The sequence below is a fragment of the Pan paniscus genome, chromosome 9 (assembly GCF_029289425.2).
Source record: "Pan paniscus chromosome 9, NHGRI_mPanPan1-v2.0_pri, whole genome shotgun sequence".
In the NCBI taxonomy this organism is placed as follows: Eukaryota; Metazoa; Chordata; class Mammalia; order Primates; family Hominidae; genus Pan; species Pan paniscus.
The window spans coordinates 75,184,878-75,206,770 of NC_073258.2; the positions used below are offsets into that span (position 1 = coordinate 75,184,878).

Genomic DNA, 21,893 nt, shown 5'->3' on the forward strand with positions numbered 1-21,893 from the left:
CCTGGCCAACATGGTGAAACCCCGTCTCTACTAAAAATACAAAAATTAGCTGGGCGTGGTGGCGTGCGTCTGTAGGCCCAGCTACTCGGGAGGCTGAGGCAGGAGAATCGCTTGAACCCGGGAGGCAGAGGTTGCAGTGAGCCGAGATTGTGCCACTGCACCCCAGCCTGGGCGACAGAGTGAGACTCTGTCTCAAAAAAAAAAAAACAGGCTGGAAGAAATTAAGTAACTTTCCCAAGGGACCCACAGTGATTAGTTAAGAATGGCTTTGGGACTTGCATTCAGTCAGATCTGACTGACACAAAGCGTTATGTTTTTAAACACTTTTCCAGTGAAACAATGGGAGATAATGCAAGGCCTGTGGTGGATGCCCTTGTGTGGAGAACTGCATCTCGCCCAGGTAAACATCCCAGGAAGATTGTTAGCCAACTTTCTGTTTCTCCCACCCAACAACAAGTGGATCTCATTATATCAGCCTGCTTTATTACTATTTTCACAGCATCTAATAGGCATCTAAACTAAACTTTATGATCCAGCTCTTTGGAGAAAGGATTTATTTCCAATAACCTAAATACAGAAGAAATCCTAATTCTGTCCAGAATTTTTTCTTTGGTTTTGCAAATTTTAAGATTTGAGATGAACTGTTATATATATATATATTATAATATTACTTTTTGGAGGTTTTCTTACCTTAAATTTGTCATTTCCTTGTGAAGTTCAGTGTGCATGTAGGAGGGGCTTGTGAGATTATGCCTTGTCTCTGACGGTGGAGCTGATCTCTTAGAAATGGCTCATAGTGTTGTGGGGAATAGGACAGGCTGAGGTTCCAGGTTGAAATGGCAGTAAGTGTTTCCTTTAAAGTGTCCTATCCCTGGTAAATATTAACAGTGGAGAATAGAATTAGTTCTTTAGTGAGAATATTTGAATCATAAGGTACCTTTATGTCTCCTTTTACTGATGGAAGACCAAGGCCCGAAGAAGGGAAGGGACCTGAGAAAATCAGTGGCAAAGATAGGACTAGAAGACCCAAGTTCCTTGATTTCCCATCTGGCGATCTTTTTCTTTTCCTTTCTTTCTTTCTTTTTTTTTTTTACTGTGATAAAAAACAAAAAACAAAAACCCATAAAATATGCCGTCTTGGTAATTTTTAAGTGTACAGTTAATATTCACATTGTTGTGAAACATCTGAGATTTTATGCCTATTAAACAACAACTCCCCTTTTCCAAAACTCTTCCAGAGGCCCCTGGTTACCACCATTCTACTTTCTATGAATTTGAGTATTTTAGATACCTCATATAAGTGGGATCATATATTATATGTCTTTTTGTGACTGGCTTATGTCACTTGGCATAATGTCCTCAAAGTTCAGTCCCTATGCAGCATGTGATAGTATTTCTTTCCTTTTTATGGCTGAATTATATATGTATATACCACATTTCGTTTATTCATTCATCCATCAGTGGCCATTTGAGTTGCTTCCACCTCTTGGCTGTTATCCATAGTGCTGCTATGAACATGGGTTTGCAGATCCCTCTTTGAGATTCTGTTTTCAATTCTTTGGATATGTACCCAGAAGTGGGATTCCTGGATCATACAGTAGTTCTGTTTTTAATATTTTGAGGAACTGCCTTGATGTTTTTCTTATTGGTTGAACCATTTTACAACTCAGTACACAAGGGTTCCTTCCGAATTCTCCACATCCTCACCAACACTTATTTTTCTCTTTTTTGATAGTAGTCATCCTAATGGGGGTGAGGTGGTATCTCATTGTGGTGTTGCTGTGCATTTATTTATTGATTAGTGATGTTAAGCATCGTTTCATATGCTTATTGGCCACTTCTGTATCACCTCTAGAGAAATGTCTATTCAAGCCCTTTGACCATTTTTTAATCAGGTTACTCGATGTTTTTAGTTGCTGAATTGTAGGAGTCCTTTATATATTCTGAATATTAATCCATTATAAGATATATGATTTGCAAAGATTTTCTCCCATTCCATACACATAGTACCATTTGTCTATTTTTGCTTTTGTTCACTGCTTTTTGGTGTCATATCCAAGAAATCATTACCAAGTCTACTGTCCAGCTTTTCCTCCATGTTTTCTTCTAGGAGTTTTATAGTCTTAGTCTTACTAGGTCTTTAATCCATTTGAGTTAATTTTTGGATATGGGATAAGGCCCCAGCTTCATTCTTTGGAATATGCATATCTGTTTGGTTATCCCAGTACTGTTTGTTGAAGAGACTGTTCTTTCCCCATTGAGTGGTCTTGGCAGTCTTGTCAAAAATCATTTGACCATTTATGTGAAGGTTTATTTTTGGGCTCTCTATTCTATTCCACTGGTCTATTTGTCTTTACGGCAGTACTAAGCTGTTTCAATTACTGCAGCTTTGTAATTGGGGAGTGTGAGTTCTCCAATTTTGTTCTTCAAAATTGTTTTGGCTAGTCAGTGTCTATGAGATTCCATATGAATTTTAAGGTGATTTTTTTCTATTTCCTAAAAAAAAAGCCATGGGAATTTTGATAGAGATTATATTGAATCTGTAGATTACTTTGGGTAGTATGGACATCTTAAGCATCCAGTGATCTTTAAGATAATATGTTACTATCTCGTGTTCACTTTTAGATTTTCATATTGTGCTTGATTCAGTATATTTATTTCAATTATAATGTTTCAAATATTTCAATGGTACAGAAAACTATAGAGAATTATTTTTTCAGCCAATATTTGATTGCATACTCTGTGCTTATCTACAATAAAGATTTAATAAATGTTGACATTTTGTCATATTTGTCTCATATGTCCTTTCAAAATTACTATTGCAGGAACATTATATCATTATCATAAAATATAAGAAAAAATGCTCTACTGACAAATCAACCTATTTTCAGTTTTCCTTTTTAGTACTTTACCACATTTTTCCAGTAGTAATCCTAACTTAGATGACATGTTGTAATCTGTTTCTTGCTTATATTATAAGCATTTTTTCATACTGCAGTATGTTCTTTGTAGTTATTCTTTTGATGAAACATCCTTTTGCCAACCAAGTATAAGAAAGGCTTAATCTTGGCACTACCACTTACTAGCTTTGTGATCTTAAGAAAGTTTCCTAAATTCACAGAAACTAATAGCAATAAAAAGTAAACTTGTAATTATCTTAAAATGAATATTAACAGTGACCCATACAACAAGACTGTTGGAAGGATTGAATGTATATTAAAATGTCTAGGACTTAGTAGGTCCTTAATAAGTGCTAGTTTCCTTCCCTTTCCTTTTCCCAGGGATCTAGTTTTTAATCCTGTTCCTCCAGGGGTTGCCCTTGGAGACTCAGAACTTGCTCTTATTCCTCCAGACCAAGAAAGACCATCCATACACCTGGAGAATTGAACTGGCAAAAACAGAAAAATACTGGGACGGCTGGTTCCGAGGCTTATCCAATCTCTTTCTTAGTTGTCCCATTCCTAAATTGCTGCTCTTGGCTGGTAAGTGTATATGTGCATATATTAGTCAGCTCAGGCTGCCATAACCAAATATCATAGACTGAGTGGCTTAAACAACAGAAATTTATTTTCTCACAGTTCTGGAGGCTGGAAGTCTGAGATCAGGGTGCCAGCATGGTCAGGTTGTGGTGAGGGCTGTCTTCCTGGCTTGCCTTCTCTCTGTGCCCTCACATGGCCGAGAAAGAGTGAATGTGAGCTCTCTGGTGTCTCTTCTCTTAAGGATATTAATTAGGGACGTTCATCCTATCATGTCAGAGCTCTGCCCTCATGACCTGAGGTTACGTCCTTATAGGCCCTAGTTCCAAATACAGTCACATTGGGAATTGGGGCTTCAACATGAGTTTTAGGGGGACACAACTCAGTCCACAGCAGTGTTGGTATATTGTCATCTCAATATGACCTCATTAAAACTTCTCACCAAATGAGTAGTGACATCCAAAGTAGAGTACCTTCCTCATTCATCTATGCCTTTTCTCCTCCCCACACCCAGTCTCTAAACCTAACTAAGCATAAGCATTCATCTAAGCATAAAGGATGACCTAATTCTGGCCTGGCCTGTCTACTTGGTCAAGCTCAAGTCCTTCTTAGTCTAGAGCTAGATACAGTGGTATAAGGATATTCTGATTATTATGAGAATTAAAATAGTAAAACCTTGTTTTCAGAACCAGTTTAACATAGTAATTATAGGGGAATCTCAACCTGAAAAGTTTTATCTGGTGGTGAGAGTATGCTCTGGGAGTTAGGATTGGTATAAACATGAATGGAGAATGTCATCATATTTAAAACTTTGTAACACTTTTTACTTAGTACGTGAACAGCAAAATCTGTTTCACAATGAATTCTCTTGTTTTCTAGGTGTTGATAGATTGGATAAAGATCTGACCATTGGCCAGATGCAAGGTAAGTTATCAAGAAATTATACCCCTGGACCCTTTTCTGAAGAAAGGGTGATAGGGCAGTTAACATCCTGAGATAGTGAGGTATAACGGAGAAAGCATGAGCTTTAGAGTCCAACCCAAGTTGGACATCCGCCTCTACTCCTAACACACTATATGATTATGGGCAAGTATTTCCCTTTCCTGAGCTTTAATTTGTTTAAAAAAAAGTCCATCCAAAAATGAAGATTATAATACTACCTATGTCTCAGTTATAAGAGTTAAAATGAGGCAATGTGTTTAAAAATTATAAAGTACTGTATAGGTGTATGATACTGTGAAAAGAGATATTCTGAATACTGATCAGTTTTTTGTTTGTGGGTTTTTTTTTTTTTTTGAATTGGAGTCTCACTCTGTTGCCCAGGCTGGAGTGCAGTGGGCCCAATCTCGGCTCACTGCAACCTCTACCTCCCAGGTTCAAGCAGTTCTGCTGCCTCACCCACCCCAGTAGTGGGATTACAGGCATGCACCATCACGCCCAGCTAATTTTTGTATTTTTAGTAGAGATGGAGTTTCACCATTTTGGCCAGGCTGGTCTCAAGCTCCTGACCTCAAGTGATCCACCTGCCTTGGCCTCCCAGAGTGCTGAGATTATAGGTGTGAGCCACTGCAGCTGGCCAGTATTTTTCTTATTGTTAGAAGTTTTAGGAAAGGGAAAGGCTCAAGATAATCCAGATATAAAAAGGTATAAATACCTGTTTAGAAGACAGCATGGTAAGATGGTAAAAGTAAGGTCTCTGAAGTTCGGAAAACTGAGTTTTGAATACTGCTTTTCCAGTAATTTTTTGACTCTGGGAAAGTTATCTGACTTGCCTCAGCTTTAGTCTTCTTAATCTGGAAAATGAAAAAACTGATGGCAGCCTCAAACGGATCGTGGGGTATAATGAGTAGGAAAGTGACATGCTGAGCACTGTATACAGATGCATGTATGTTAGCTAGATAACAGTGGAGGCAGCGGGTCCAATTTTGTGGGGGCTCTTGCTTTAGTACGGGTAAAAGACTCAGTGAAGGTGAAGCCAGTAGGCATACAACTTTTGGGTTATGGGAAGAAGAGGTGCCAACTCCAAGACCAAAGTTTCAGGCTCAGGCAGAATCTGTTCTAGACCTTTCTTCCCTACTTACTCTCCCTGGACAATTTCATGGCTTCCATTTATACCTTGATGACTCCCAAAGCTAAACATCCACCTCACCCCTCTCTCCTGAGATCCAGTCCTAGCCTATGTAGCAAACCTGCTGGATGTCTCATGGGCCTCTCAAACTCTTCTTTTAGCTATCCTCAAGCTTTCCACAGCAAAAGGAGCTATATTCTCTCATAATAGTTGTTCAAAGGCTCTCACATATAAAACTCTGGTCCCAGACCTTCATGGCTTTGCCTTCCTTTAACTACATTGTATCCTGAGGCCTAGAATAGGACTATGAGCTGGGACTGTGTGATTTTTTTCCATGGCACTGATGTTGGTAATTATGGGCTTAGACACTTATTTAAGTAGATGCTTATAAATGTCTAAGCCCGTAATTACCAACATGAGTGCCATGAAACTGAATCTAAGACACTTAAGTTCAATTCAAGAAACCTTTCCTAGGCACCCTTTCTGTGCAAGACCTATGCATGATGCTGGGCAGACAGAAGAATCAGATATGGCCCCTGAGACTGCCTGAAGGCAGTTGACATGGACTGGGATAGCATTTGAAATCATTGTTGATCACCAGCCTTGGAATCGGACAATCCTGGGTTTGAATCACTGTTAATAGTTTTGCGGTATGAGTGAATTCCTAACTTATTTAATTTTGAGTTTCTTCATCTGTGAAATGGAGATAATGATATATCTCAGTACAGTTACATGAAGTTTAAATGGAAAAAATGCGGGTAGTCTAACAAATGATGCCTTTCATTATATTCAGGAAGTAATCACGATTCCTTACGAGATGTCCTCCTGTTTCCTCAGTATGGATTAGATCAAGACCACCTTCTGGTTTAAAGAAAGCCTCCTATGAGTATAGAGAGTAAATGGCGAGGATAAGGAACATTCCACAAAACAAAGGGAAATGGCTAAGGCTGCATAGATTCCAAACCACAGCTTTGCCAGCACTGTGTTCAAACCAACTGACTTAGTTATGAAATCCTGGAAAACTACCACCTATTCATAGTACCCCTTGGGTAAATAATTTAGGCTCTCTGAACCTAAGGCTCCTAATCTGTGCAATGGGAGAGAAGAGTTTGGAAATATTCCCACCTCATAGAATAATCATGAGGATTACCCATGAACATGTTATTTTATGTGTACCTGGCACAGTGTTGTTGGTGTATGTGAGTTCTCTCTGATCATACCTACTCTTCCAAAGAGGAAGGACAAATGCGTCCCTAGTCATCAGAGCTGATCTAACAGAAAGAACAGGGAGATTGGAGTTGTAAGTTTTGGATCTAGTCATTTGTTCATCATTCATTCGCTAAAGACTTAAGCATCTACTCAGTGCCCAACCCTGTGTTAGGTCTTATTAGGGATATAGAGCAAGTAATAACACCATTGTCCCCTGTTCTTATGGAAATGACACACTCCTGGGGAGGCAAGCACCAGTGGCATGTAAAATGTAAACTTACTTGAAACTTACAAGAGGGCCATGTGCTGCTCTGTGTTTGGATCCAAGTGCATTAACAACTTTAGGAGCTAGAAGGGAGAGGTGACTAGGCTTGAGCACCCAGAGAGAGGCAGCTTACTGCAGGAGGAGGGGCACAGGATGGACTTTACTAAATGGGATCATCTTATTCCTCCACTAATTAATGAAGTGGCCTTGGGCAGGTCACTTCACTAATCATGGCCTCAGTTTCATCATCTCAGAAAAGAATTTCAGTATTTTTGTGCATAATTGTATAGGGTAGATTTTGAGAATCAACTTTAAAAATGGATAGAAGAGTACACTGAAAACTTTTTGAATCCTGTGTAACTGGGGTAAGAACCACAGGATGTAATGACCAGAAGAACTTTCAAGCCCATTCCTTTATTTTATAAATAGAGAATCTGAGGCTGAGAAAATCTGCTGTCTCTACTTATGGGGGCTCTGGGTCTCATATCCTTTAGTCTCCTTAGGGATCTTCTTTATCAGTCATCGCTGTTCATTCTCAATCATTGTCGCATTAGTTATGAGCTTACAGTGTTCTGTAAGACAGTATGAGAAAGTGCTTAGTACAATGCCTGGCACATGCTTAAGTGCTCAGATGGTAACTTATTATTGTAATAATACATTTTGAATCCTTAACATAGCTTACAAAATCCTTAATGGTTTGGCCCCTGCTTACCTCTCCAGCCTTATTGTTAACCACTCTCATAAGCACCATGCCAAGCTTCTTGTATTCCAAGCCATTTCAAGCCTTCCTTCCTTCCTGGGTCCCTCTTGGATTGTGAAGTTCCCTTTCTTATGCTCTTACAGCCCCATGTAGCCAGTTTTATCATAGGAATGACATGCTGCATTAAAATGTTGGTTTTTGTGTTTTACTCCCCTACTGGACTGTAAATCCCCTGAGGACAAGAACTGTTTCTTCTATGTGTCTCTGGCCCACAGTAAATGTACACTAAATAGGATAGAAGGAAAAGGTGAAGGGAAATGATTGGCACAAGGTTACAATTACTTGTATTACCATCCTCAGCAAGACTTGATAATTGGGTCCAGAGTATTGAGGTGAGGTTGGAAATGGGGAGGTAGGTCCTGGGCTCCTGGAACGACCTATGAGGCTGCATAAGAGAGGGCTCTTTTAGTCGCTGAAGTTGCCTTGCTTTGATTCCTCTCCAGGGAAGTTCCAGATGCAGGTCCTACCCCAGTGTGGCCATGCAGTCCATGAGGATGCCCCTGACAAGGTGAGTCTGGTGCTCAGTGACTGTAAAAGGACAACTGTGAGAATAACCCTGGATGTCACAGAAGACAAGTCTCTGAGTCTCAGCCTGCATTGCCTGCAGCAGCTGCTGTGGAGCCTATGCAGATGCAATTCCACCAGCTCTCCAACTTCTCCCTGGCAGCTGCTTATGGTATTGGTTTTGTGTATATGTGCTGAGGAGCTACTGACACTCTGCTATTTCATCCCAGGGCCCTGTGGTTAAGATCTTAAGCTCTACTTCTCCAATACCCCCAAAAGCCAGAGATGGAAGAGGGATGATTAGGGTAGAAACTGCTCCCTAAACCACAGGCACAGTTAGGAATTAATATGGGCTCCTCCTGTGAGAAAACACCATTCTGTAACTCTAAGGGCACACATAAGCCCTTCACGTCATTCCTCTTGAGCTCTATGGAGCTATCCCTGGCAAGGATGGTGGGGAGGAGTCTTCTAGCTCTGCTAGGGAGGGCCTAGGTCCTTTTAATTTCAAGCCACTCAGACCTGTGGGTGGGATGAGGGCACCATAGAGCCTAACCATCTAACAGTAGCCCACAGCCCAAGGCTAAGCCCCATCACTAACCTTTATATGGCCTGGAATATCTCTCCCATTTCCAGGTAGCTGAAGCTGTTGCCACTTTCCTGATCCGGCACAGGTTTGCAGAACCCATCGGTGGATTCCAGTGGTAAGGCGGGTACAAGGGTTTAAGAACCCCAGCAGTGCTGGCCAAAACTGACAAACAGATATTTGTAGGACTATAAATATCTCTGCCTTACCCCTGCCTGGTTTGGTCACCATGCCTTTCTTCCTCTTCCTCAGTGAAGAGCCTGGCATGTCTGTTTCTTCAAAGCCATGGTTGGTTGTTTCTTTGTGCTGTGCTCCCATGGGTTGATGCTGAGGTGATTAAATTGTGCCTAGTCTCACTCCCCACTGTGATGTGCATTTCTTCTTGAGGTGCCCCTTTGAGGAGGCTGGGATAGGAATCAGTCCTTTTCCAGGCTCCTAGAGAAGTTTTCTTTGGCTTCTCCTGCCCTGCTGCCAAGGAAAGCTGGGCAGGCCATGGAGCAGGGCTTTTTTTTTTTTTTTTTTTTCTTGGCACAGTCTTGGTTCACTACAACCTCTGCCACCTGGGCTCAAGTGATCCAGTGCCTCAGCCTCCCGAGTAGCTGGGATCACAGGCATACGCCACCACACCCGGCTAATTTTGTTTTGTTTTGTTTTGTTTTTAGTAAAGATGGTGGTTTCTCCATGTTGGCCAGGCTGGTCTTGAACTCCTGGCCTCAAGTGATCCACCCACATCGGCCTCCTAAAGTGTTGGGATTATAGGGATTATAGGCACAAGCCACCGTGCCTGGCCTAGAGCAGGGTTTTCTACCGTGTTGCACAGTGTCTTCCCATGGCCAGCTACTAAGCAAGCTGGGAATGGAATGGGTGCCTCTGCCAGGCTTGCTTCCCCTCCCTTTCCAAAGCTGGCAGAATATTAGCCACTCTGCAGGGGTGATCCTGGAAGCTCTAGAGCAGGGTTTTCAACCTCAGCTTTATTGACGTTTTGAGGTGGATAATTCTTCATTGTGGGGACTGTCCTGTGCATTGTAGGATGTTTAGCAGTATCCCTGGCTTTTACCCAACTGATAACAGTAGTACCCCTCCCACACACAGTTCTGACAAACAGAAATGTCTCCAGATTTTACCAAATGCCTCAAGGGAGGCAAAATTTCCCCCTCTATTGGTCTAGAGGAAGAAACAGGGCCAGGTCTCTCATCCTAGGTAGCTCTTCATCTGTTTAGGGAAACACAGTTGGGCTCTTTGTTGAGGAAGAAGAGAGGCATGGTGACCAAACCAGGTGGTATTGACCCACCTCAGCCAGCTCCTAGTCTGTACTGCAGAAGGCCTTTGATCCTCAGAGAGCCCACAACCCTGATGAGGAGTCATTCTTACCATTGAAAAGTCTCTTCTCTGATTTTGGTGAGGGCTTGGGGAAACTTGTTCCCCACTCTCAGAAAGTTTGCAGAAGAAATATTAAGAAAAGGAAATGGCTTCTGCCTTAGAGAACTCTGAATTCCAGGGCCTGGGAGATGAGAGTGACAGGGCAGGGTAAGCACTGGAGATGATGGCAAGACCTTGGGACAGTGAACCACAAAAGCGACACCCCTATGCTGAGCCATCCCTCTAACAACTGACCATTCATGGATCCCAGGAACCAACAATAAAGACTTAATTTCTCTTACTAAACAGTGTTTGGCTGGGGCCCTTCGACCATTTGGAGCCTTGGGCAAATGAGCAGCACACTGAGAGCAGACCCTGGGTCCAGCTCTGGTCAGGGCTGTGAAATGGGTCAGATTTGCAAGGGCCTTGGTGGTCATTAGGGAGGGCTTCCTGGAGGATACAGATAAGCAAGGGAAAGCTATTGATAGTTAGATTTGTTTTTCCTTCTCTTTCTGTTCTTCCACAGTGTGTTTCCTGGCTGTTAGTGACCTGCTGTCCACCCCTCCTCAACATCGAGCTCTGTTATAAATACGTCGCACCAGAGGCCACTGTGATGCCACTGTCTCCTCTCCATCCCGCCCAGCCATGTGACACTGGCTCCCTGTAGACGGGCACCCCGAGATGTACCAACCTTTTCATGTATTCTGCCAAAAGCATTGTTTTCCAGGGCCCTTGACCAACATTGGCTTCCCCAGTCCAGGGCTCCCCTGCTCCTTTCCCTTCCCTGTACTGGGGTAGCTCCTGCCTGCTCTCCCTGCGTTGCCTAGGGTAAAGCCTCCAGATTTGCCATACTGAGCCCCTCTTCCTAGCATCAGGCGATACATCTGAGTTCAAATGTCTTCCCAGGCTCAGGGACCTCCATTCCTTGAGATTGTCTTGGCATGGCCCAGCCCTGCCTCATGGGATGGACAATGCATGGGGTGGTCTTTATTTTTCCCTTTCAAATAAAACACTAGTCAGGTACCGTTTTATCCCAGTCGTACTCTTCTAGGTTTGGAAGACCCAGAGAGGCCAAGATCCCATCCTTAGCCATAGCGAGCGGTGGTGGTGGATAGCATCACAAGAAACGAGCCTGAAAATCAGGTCCAGCCAGTCCAAGCACATGGCCTCCCATCTGGGAGAGCCCACTGTCCCACTCCCACATGTCTGGGCACCTGCCCTGGGCTGAGGCCAGGCTGCTCCAGGGGCCTCCTGAGCCCTCACCTGCCACAGAGCAACCCAGGTTAAATACAGCCCATGCACAAAGCCACAGGCCAAAGCCTATGGAATTGTTTTTAATCATCAAATTTAACCATTTTCATAACTGGTTCCTGGAGGTGTGCAGTGCCCCCTTGCCTCTTCAAACCTACAGCTTCTCTTTGCCATTTGTGGATTTCACATCACTCCACACAGAAACATTACAGCCTGGCATCCCCAGTCTTTGCCTTCTTCCAGCTGCCTCGACACAGCACTGTGGCCTGTCCCTGTTGCCCAGGCACGCCATTTCCAAGGGCAGGAAGGGGCAGTGTCCTGAAGCCCATCTTTTCTGTGACTGTCTTAGGTGATGTGTAGCCCCCTCCACCTTTCCACTCAACAACCTCCCACCCCTGTCCTGCTGCATGGTCCGGAGTCTGGGACCTACTTTGTTTTTTGTTATTTATGACCTTGTTTAAAGAAAATAAATATCTCCCAACCTTTATTGGTCTGGTCTTTCTCTGTGGAATTGTCCTTATTTCTGCTGATATGGGGGCAGGGGACAGCTCATTGGACTTAGTTGTCATGGAACTCCAGAAACCCCTTTCCCTATAGCCCTTCAGTGTGTTATGCTCTGCCTGTCCCCTGATCCAGAATGCCCAGTGGGATGGTCAGAGCCACCCTCCTCTGCAGCCAGGATGGGATTCCAGTCCCATCTCTCCTAATTATTGGCTGTGTCGACTTTGGTCCAGAGCAGGACAATCTGTGCACTGTCCACATGATCTCAGTCACCATAGCTTCACTTATGTGAAACTTCATCTACAACCCAAATCATTTCCTGAGCTCTGAACAGGTAGGCCCAGGTTCCTCCTCCTGTCTCTCCCAGATGACCAAAAGCCACTTCATATTGACTGTTTCTAAAGCTGAATCCACCTTCCCCCGAAAACTTGCTCCCCATGAAACTTGTTCTTCCTCCAGCGTTTCCTGGCTCAGTAAGTGATAGGTATCACCATCTCTCCAGTTGTCCAAACCAGATACCCACAGTGAATGACTTCTCTTACACCCACCTCAGGTCTACCACCAAATCCTGTTCATCCTCTTTTCCGTGTCCCCCTCTTTTCCATCCCACAGCCAGTGCCCTAGCTTAGGCCTCATCATCTCTCACTTCGATCACTTCAGTACCTTTGCTGCCCTCCTCCCCCCTGGGTGGTCCTCCACACTGTTGGAGGCTTCCTCCTAGCAGGCTCTGGGGCCAGAGTGTCTAAATTAGAACCCAAGCCCCACCCCTTACACTGTATGGTATGGCAACAAACTCTCTCTCTCTGCTGTAGTTCACTCATCTGAAAAATGGAGATAAACCGTACCTACCCCACAGGGTCTTGAGGATTATACAAGTTAAACTAGGTTAACTGGCTTTCTCACTAACTGGCGCATGGTAAGACATTTAATAAGTAGTTCCTGTTATGACACTGTTACATTGTTATAGTTAGGAACTTTATTCAGGGCCGTCTGGGCCAATAGCATCAGTATTTCTTGGAAGCTCGTTAGAGAATTGTGTCCCCATGTCAGACCTATTGAATCAGAACTGATCTGCATTTTAACAAGTGCATCAATGTCTGAAAATTTCTGGTCTAGTTGATGATGAAATATTTCAGGGTAGTTCATGAGCTCCCTAGTAGAGGAGAGAAGTTCCTTATGTGTGGTTTGATTTCTCTCACCGGAACACTTTGCGGGTCCCTTTGCTGAGCTATGTGCCCTCTTGTCCACAAGAGGGCAGCATGATCACCTGTGTGGTTTTCAGGGGCACTCAGGTTCATCAGGTTCACTCAAATTTTGAATGTCATCTAATTCACTTGACAAACATCTCATTTAATCTTCACAGCAACTCTATGAGGTAGGTGCTGTTATGTTCCTTTTACAGGTAGGCAGACAGGTCCAAATTCTACAGCTTGGAAGTGACTGTCAGAATTCAAAACTGGCTTGCTTCCACATCATGCTGTTCCTGCATGCTACAAGGGACCCTGGGCAGAAGTCATTTTGGACCAGATACTTGACTTAAAAGAGCAGAAGGAGGATGACCGTGGAGATGAACCCTCTTTACACTTGATGGAGGAGGCTGAGAATGAATGAAATGCTCGTGAGCTTTGTGGTTGGTTGTATTTTAGGCACTTTCATCTCCATTCATCCTTTGTATCCTTGTGAAGTACAGGCACTATCCCCAATTTAAAGGCAAGGAAGCAAAAGCTCAGACATTTGAAATGGCTTGCCCACAGCCACAGCCAGAGTGGCAGCATCTTTGTCTTCTGATTCCAAGTCTACTGAGCATTCCATTACACCCCAGAAGAGAAGGGACCATTCATGTGTTCACTTAACATGGCTTTAACGAGCACCTACTATGTGTTGGCCATAACAGTGTCCTTGCAGAGCCTACAGATCAGCATGTATGAACTCAGGAAGGGAATAAAGAAGGAGATCCCAGAATCCTTGAATGAAGGATTGCCACAAAGCCAGAAGGAGCATGTTTGGGACAAACCAAAGGCCCTCTGTCACATAGACACTAGTGAAAGTCCAAGGGAAACTCCTTCCCAAAAAAGGAAGGTAGGCACCTTTTGGAGGCAGATGTAGATCTGATGGGGGACAGAATCTTGAGACTGGGAGGACTGAAGACAAAGCCATGAGGGGAATGGGGCATGACTTCATAGCCCCACGCTCTTAACATACTGTTAGGATCATTTGCTTATTAAGCAAACCCGAGCACCCAATATGTGCCAGGCATCCAATGGACTTTGTAGACAGAGGTAAATAATGAGGCTCTTAAAATGAACTCATTGTCTAGAGAGACAGTGATAGAAATAGTGACCATGTTGTAAGAAGGTTGGGGGTGGGCAGTAACTAAACCTATTTGGAAACAGGCCAGGAATGGTTTCACAAGAGGTAGCATTTTTTTTTTTTCTTTTTTTTAGACAGTCTCCTCTGTCACCTAGGCTGGAGTGCAGCAGCACAATCTTGGTTCACTGCAACCTCTGCCTCCCAGGTTCAAACAATTCTCCTGCCTCAGCCTCCCGAGTAGTTGGGGTTTCAGGTGCCTGCCACCACGCCCAGCTAATTTTTGTATTTTTAGTAGAGATGGGGTTTTGCCATGTTGGCCAGGCTAGTCTCAAACTCCTGACCTCGAGTGATCTGCCCGCCTCGGCTTCCCAAAGTGCTGGGATTATAGGAGTGAGCCACCACAGCCAGCCAAGAGGTAGCATTTGAGTTGAGCCTTGAAGTATCACAAAGTGGAGGTGGAGGAGGAAGGGCAAGATATCTCAGAAGGAACAGCACAGACAAGCGCTGGAGACTTGAAAGTCAGCCTAGGAAGAAGACTGTGGCTGGAGTATGGGCCGAGATAGGAGAAGAGCCAGGAGAGAAGGTGGGAGTCAGGGCATAAAGGCCTTAAGTGGCAAGAATAAGGAGTTTCCAGAAGTTATTAAATAGGCATGACCCCATGTAAAAAGACAAGGTCAGGTCTTTTTTATAAAGGAAAGTCACTCTGGTAGCCTGTGTAGATGGATTGGTGGGTGCCAGACATGAGGCCAAGAGGTCAGTAAAGAGGCAGTTGTAATCGGGCAAGGAAAAGACACAGGTATACTTCATTAGAACAGTGGCCACTGGGCTGAGAGAACAGGATAGTCTCAATATTTTGGAGGTGGAATGAACAAGAAAGAGACTAGTTAGATTTCAAAAGTGAGGGGCCAGGGGCCAAGGACCCTTAAGTTGGATGCAGGGGCCTGTCATGAGAAGTGGGGGTTGGAAGTGAAAGGTCAAGATTTTACCAAGGGAAAAGCAAGAAGAGAGCCTACACTAGCAGCAGAGAAAGCAAAACGCAGTCACACTCCTCCCTGCAGTCACTGTTTTGTTTGCAATCTTGGAGCCAACTCTGCTGCTCCAGCTGGCCACCCCATCAGCAGCCAGAATCAACTCATTCTCAGTCTGGGGCCAGGGCTCAGAAAGTTATGTCAACTCAAGAGGCTCTCTTATTCCTCGAGCTGGCTTCCTCTCCCAGCAGTTTGCTAGAAAACTCCAGCCCATAGCCAGGCAAAACCTTGTAACCCAAGACTAGCAGAAAGGCTGGATTCTTCCAGGTGCAGGCAATAGGTGACTGAGGAGTGAATGGAGTGTTGACAGAGAAAGTTTCTTCCTGATTAATGACAATGATGCCATTCCATAATGACTTATAGAATGACTAATCAAACAAGCTTAGAATAACTGACATGATACAGTCTGTATCATTTATAAAGCACGTTTACAACCTTTGAGACCTCCTAACTCCTCTGGAGTGGGGAGGGCAGACAAATCAGCAGTGCCTCCTACAGATGAGGAATTCGAGGGTCTGACAAGGAAAGTGATTTGTCCAGGGTCATACCTTAGCACAATCTGGACTAGAGCTCAGGCCACCTGACTTCCAGACGAGTGCCTTTTTAGTCCCACACCATAGCAGAAGGAGAGGAGGGGTGGGGCAGGGGCATGGAGGACTAGGACCTGATGGTGAGAGGAATGCTCCAAGCTCAGTTCAGCCTCCTACTAGCTGGGTGACCTCTGGCACATCACTTCCTTCAGAACTTCAGGTTCTGCATCCCAAAATGGGGGGATAATCCTTAATTCACTAGGTGTTATGAGGGTTAAATGAGACCTAAGTATCCAAGTATAGTAAAAGCTGCTGCCTGCAGTAGATAAGGTGAAAAACAGTAAATGCCATGGTGCTAAGAAGATAAGGGGATTCATTCATCCTGACTGGGAATCCCCACAGGGCAGGGAGACCAAGGCACAGCAATTCTACCCCTACTCCTGCTGGGTGGGGCTGCTCAGGCAGAATTAGTGGAAGCCGGTGTGCCCCTGGGGCCTGAGAGCAGTGGCCCATGCTGCATCCTCCCTGGGACGTCCTTCTCAAAAAACTTGTGGCCGGGCACAGTGGCTCACGCCTGTAATCCCAGCACTTTGGGAAGCCAAGGTGGGCAGATAGTGAGGCTTGGCCAACACGGCGAAACCCCGTCTCTACTAAAAATACAAAAATTAGCCGGGTGTGGTGGTGGGTGCCTGTAATCCCAGCTACTCAGGAGGCTGACGCAGGAGAATTGCTTGAACCCAGGAGGCAAAGGTTGCAGTGAGTGGAGATCATGCCACTGCACTCCAGCCTGGGCGACAAGAGCAAGATTCTGTCTCAAACAAAACAAAACAAAACAAAACAAACAAAAAACTTTTAACCAGGATTTTTAAAAAAAATAGTAAACTCTACCTAACACAGTATTTCTCATTTTAACCATGTGGAAATGAACAGTTCAGTGGCATTAATTACATTCACAAGGCTGTGGACCACACCACTATCTATACCCCAACTTTTTCATCATCCCCAGCAAGAACTCTGTACCCATTAAGCAATAACTCCTGCCTGCGTCCCCAAGCTCTATTCTGCTTTTGGTCTCCGAATTTGCCTATTTTAGGTAGCTCATAGGTGGACTCCTACAATATTTATTTTGTGTCTGGCTTATTTCATTTAGCATAATGCTTTCAAGTCCATCCATGTTGTAGTGTGTATCAAAATTCTGTTCCATTTTATGGCTGAATATTTTATTAAATGCATATTCCGTATTTTGTTTAGCCATTCTCTTGACGGACATCTGGGTTTGCTTCCACCTTTTGACGATTGTGAATAAAGCTGCTATGACCATGGGTGTACAGCTATCATTCCATTCTTTCAGATACATACCTGGGAGTGGAATAACTGGGTTAGATGACAGTTCTATGTTTATCTTTCTGAGAAATCACCAATCTGTTTTCCACAGTGGCTGCACCATTTCACATTCCCACCAGCAACGCATGAGAGTTCCAGCTTCTCCACATCCGTAGTGACACTTATTTTCTGTTTTTTAATTGTATCCATCCTAGGAAGTGTGAAGTGGTTCCTTATTTGCATTTCAAGACTGCAAATGTGGAGGGAGAAGGAGGGCTTTAGGGTCAGAAATGTGGGCTGATGCTGGCTGGCCCAGGGACTTGGGGCTTGCCCTACCTGTCCCACCCCAACATCATAAGAGACAGAGGGACCCAGGGAGCTGGATAGGGAGGGAGGGTGTCTCTAGCCCCAGACCCTGGAGGGGTCACAAGGCTTAGCAGCTCACACAGTGGCAGCAGGATAAAACCATTCCTTCAGGGTGAGCCCGCTGACAATTCCTGTTCCCCTTTTTGTTGCAAGAGAGTAAAAAACAGAGATTCTAGAACCCCAGAATCTGGAGAGAGTTGTGAGAGTTTCTCACAATTGGGAGGGGGGCCCCTTAGGGGACCATGTACAATTTTTAAAAGAAGATTTAATGTAATTTTTTATTTGGTAAATGGAAAAATAATGTTTTTCCAAAAAACAGATTACAGATCATAAAGTTAGACAAAATCTTTTCTCCTAGAGTGATACATCTGCATTTGTAAGACTAAAGAAAGTTTTAGGTTTATCAAAAGAGCACAAATGGTTTTATTAGGTTGGTGCAAAAGTAATTGTGTTTTTTTACCATTAAAAGTAATGGCAAAAATCGCAGTTACTTTTGCATCAACCTAAATAAGAGTTGGACAAATGTTAATCTAAGGACCTGTGAGTTAGGGTGATAAGCCTTCACACCTCTATATGCACATATGGACCTCCTTATCCTTCAATATGCAAACCAAAACTCACATGACCCCCATCACATGAAAGACATAATCATGTCTCAGGACTTTGGTAATGACACAGGATTTTTCCCAGCTACTTGCCAACTGGGGACCTCCATGGCCAGCGATGCCCCCTGCCCAGGCCTCACATGGCCACAGACCTGCCTCTAGAGGTGCCATGCCCACTGACCCACCTGTGCTATAGCTTGTACCCGCATTCAGGGGTTCTTGAGCTCTTGCCCCATGTCCAAGAAGAATGAGGATATGTGACAATTTGAAGAGTGAGGATGGGCAGAGAAGAATTTAAATGAGTGATGGAAAAGCTCTCAGTGGAGATGGGATGTGAGGGGTGGTCCCCAACCCCTGCAGTCAGGTGGTTTCTCTATCTCTCTGTGCCTGGGTCTGGGGCTTTTTATGGACTCAGAATGGGGAGTGTGTGCTGACTGGTTTGTGAGTATGCAAAAAAGGTTAAAGCAAAGACACCATTCACAGTATAAAAAAAATTAGGAAAGGGTAGGTATATGTAAAATAGGTGAAATGTGGGGAGCAATCAGAGGAAAGCACACTGAATGGGAAAACAGGTTCTTAATCTGGTCCATGGGTTTACCTGGGACTTGTAGCTAGACTTTAAACTGTCTTTGGCTTGAAGGTTGGGTTTCACTGGGGACCTGACCCTATCTGCCTAGGCATTTGTCTGCTTCCTGCCGTTATCAATAACATTTTATATGTTCCTCTTTCACTAGTATTTTGCTGGGATTGTAACTATTTTCACATATGTCAGTATTTTCACTAGTATTTCACTAGTATAGTCACTGTGGGTTCTCTTTTCTGGGAGCTCTTCAAGGTCAGAGACTCAATCAGTCATCCCAGCATCCTCAGCCCCAGCAAAGGTCCTGACCCAGAGGCAACATCAGGAATGCTTAGCTGAATGAATAAATGACAGGCCACACATGCAGTCTGTGCTCATTAAAATACCATCAAATGTTGGTACCATTATTTGCCCACTGTGCAACTGTTCCAAGAAGCACCTATGGCGCTTTGGAAAAAGCATGGGTCTCTGAGCCAGGAAACCTTGCTTCTAGTCTTGAGCTAACACTGACACACAGTGTAATTATGGGCAAGTTGCTTTACTTTTCTGGGGCAGGGGAACTAACTACTGCCCTCCAGTCCCATAACGTGATAAGCAGATGAACAGGAGACATGGTGGTCATTATTTTTTAGTTATGCTCCATCTGAAAATGTGGTGGGCTTTAAAGATGGTAGAGATGTCATTATCTATGGGGCTCCATCTGAGCGATGCCCTTGAACCCTTAACCAAAAACACTGTCACCACGCAGGCATCTAGTGCCTAGAATCCACTCCTAGTACCTCATTCCTTTGAGATAATCCTTGATTACATCAGGCTACCCATTTCTAATGCAAACATGCCCCTGTCAAGGACAGGGAAACTCTGTCACTCAAACCTTAGGGAGAATGGGCAGATCAAGCACTTGATAGGAGGGGTCCTGTGACCAATGAAGTGAATATAAAGAGGGATGTGGCAGAGAGAAAGAAGGGAAAGAGGCAGGCTCTGATTCCAAAGGGGGGAAAAAATTGTGGGGGTCCACAGTGGGGAAGAGAGAGAAGTCCAGAAAGAGGTTAGAAGCAGTTAGGGGAAGGGGGAGACTTTCCCCCAAGCTCCAGATCCTGGTTCTGCCCCTGGCTGTGTGAACTCAGTGATGTCTTTTCTTTAAACCCCATTTTCCTCCTTTGCCAAAAGAGATGATAACTGTTGTGAATATGATACAGGAGAGTGATCCATGGCAAAGAGTAGGCACATATGTTTGTTTCCTCCCCCTAGCCCTTAGCCAATTTCATAGTTCTACTGAGTACACAGCAATCTGCAGGTAAATGTCCCTCTCTCCCCACCCCAGCTCCTACACTCAGGCTCCTTTGGCTTCTCCCAGCTTGAGCAGCCAAGGCCCCCAACAGCAGACTCTTTCAGTGGTTCCATGAAAAGGCAGTTTGTGCTGCTGTTGGCATTACTGGACAAGAGTCCCCCAGAATCAACACCCTCTTGCTTCCTCCTCCCAGACAGCTCTCTCTGCTCCCCTGTTGTGTGTGAAAGAGGGACAAGCAGGGTGGCCGCTGCACCTTGTGCTCTACAGGCATGCATTCTTACTCTTTCCATGTGTTCCTGGGGCTCCAACATGGATACCCTCAGCATATTCTGGCCATAGGGCCCTACCCTCTCTCCAAGCTCCCACAATCCTTAGGATGAGCAGCACACAGCTTCCCACTTGATTCTATCCAATTCTCACTTACATTTGGGCATGGACCCGCTCTGCCTTAAGGGCAGTGAGCAGGTCGTCTTCTTTTCTTGGATTCTCATGGAGCAGCTAGCATGGGCAGATCACTCGACAAGTGTTCACCGTTCATTTGTGGAACTGATTCATTCCTATATTCAACAGATATCTACATCTGACAAGAGTTCTTAACCATTAGGCATCAGTGGCACAAGGGATAGAACTTTTCAATACCTGGGAAAATGTTGGAGACCCCCCCTGCCCTAAAATTATTGGCTCCAAAAGATTATTGCCAATGGAAGCACAGAAGTGACAGCAAAATAACATGGAATGCAGACAACGGAGGGTTAGTTAAGGTCTTTGGTGACAGACTGACATGGATTTGAATCCTGCCTCTGCTATTTTATACTTGGATGACTTCAGGCAAGTTATATGTTCTCTGACTCAGTTTCCCTCATCTATAAAATGGGCATAATAGAACTCATCTCATTTTGAGGCTTGAAGGAGACAAATACACCTAAGTTCTCAGCACAGTGCCTGGCCTATCATAAATGATGTGGTTACTAATGATAATGATAATAGACTTTAATGTAAAGAATATTATCTGGAATGAGGCTTGCAAGTGATAAATAGTGCAGTGCCAGAAACCCCGGTTGGACAAGGCTGTTGGAAAACAGCTCACAGAACAGTGCAAGAAAGAAAGAAACAGGCTGGGTACTGTGGCTCATGCCTGTAATCCTAGCACTTTGGAGGCTGAGGCGGGAGGATCACTTGAGCTTAGGAGTTCGAGAAAGAAAGAAACAAAATTATAAAAAAATCAATGCCCCAAGCCACAGTTGACCCTACTTAGAATTAGATATCTATCTATCTACTAAGTGGGGCCCAAGGCCATGCCACTTTATCAGGACTAGTCAGATTCAGGGGGTATGGAGACTAGTGCAAATACAGAATTAGGCAAACATAATAATTAGTGCAAATATAAGAATTAGGCCTTTCCACTCTAGGAGTGATGTGGCTTTGAAAGCCATCTGGTGGAAAGAAGACTGGTAAGGGAGACAGACCAGCCCCAGCTCTACCATGAAGCCCCAGGAAGCCACTAACCATTCCTACCTCACTTTCCACAGTACCTGCTATGCTCTCCTCCCTGGGGAGGTGAAGTTCAAGTGGAGTGGTAAAGCGTTTTGAAAATGAACATGCTGGCCAAAAGTAAGGTGTTGCTATCCCTACAGCATGCCCCCTAATACATGCAAAGCCTGGTCTCTCCTTCTCAGCCTCTAGGGACCCTGCTCATCTTCAAGATTTGCTCAAGTCCCTCCTTCCCATGAAACTTCCAGGGGTGAGGGGAGCCTCTTAATGCAGCCTGTTCACGTCTCCACTCATGGCCACGTGGTTTCATGATGATTCGAGGGTCTGCTCCATTTCTAGGGGCAGGGTCAGCATCTAATTCTCCTTTCCCTCCCTAGTGCCAGCAACGGCCTG

General features: G+C 44.4%; 2 protein-coding genes and 1 non-coding gene across 5 annotated transcripts in view; 1 reads left to right on the plus strand and 2 right to left on the minus strand.

Annotated features, from left to right (window-relative positions):
• PPME1 (protein phosphatase methylesterase 1) overlaps positions 1–11,962 on the plus strand; it is an 83,115-nt gene extending 71,153 nt beyond the window's left edge. Inside the window, exons 10-14 of one of the 2 annotated variants that reach the window (XM_003814678.5) lie at positions 3,353–3,482; positions 4,356–4,400; positions 8,222–8,286; positions 8,916–8,983; positions 10,751–11,962. In XM_003814678.5, coding sequence (XP_003814726.1) covers positions 3,353–3,482; positions 4,356–4,400; positions 8,222–8,286; positions 8,916–8,983; positions 10,751–10,769 — 327 coding nt within the window. In that variant the 3' untranslated portion in view covers positions 10,770–11,962. Of the gene's footprint in view, positions 1–3,352; positions 3,483–4,355; positions 4,401–8,221; positions 8,855–8,915; positions 8,984–10,750 lie in introns of those variants that run through there. The other variant, XM_063608665.1, reaches the window with a different exon arrangement.
• Positions 9,673–9,811, minus strand: LOC112441286 (small nucleolar RNA SNORA7). Its single transcript, XR_003029223.1, has one exon. It is a non-coding gene; the product is annotated as a small nucleolar RNA SNORA7 (small nucleolar RNA).
• Positions 11,963–17,047: 5,085 nt separating the features above from the next.
• Positions 17,048–21,893, minus strand: part of P4HA3 (prolyl 4-hydroxylase subunit alpha 3) — a 52,020-nt gene continuing 47,174 nt past the window's right edge. Inside the window, exon 14 of one of the 2 annotated variants that reach the window (XM_063608667.1) lies at positions 17,048–17,203. The gene's annotated coding sequence lies outside the window, so the exon portion shown is untranslated. Of the gene's footprint in view, positions 17,418–21,893 lie in introns of both variants that reach the window. The other variant, XM_063608666.1, reaches the window with a different exon arrangement.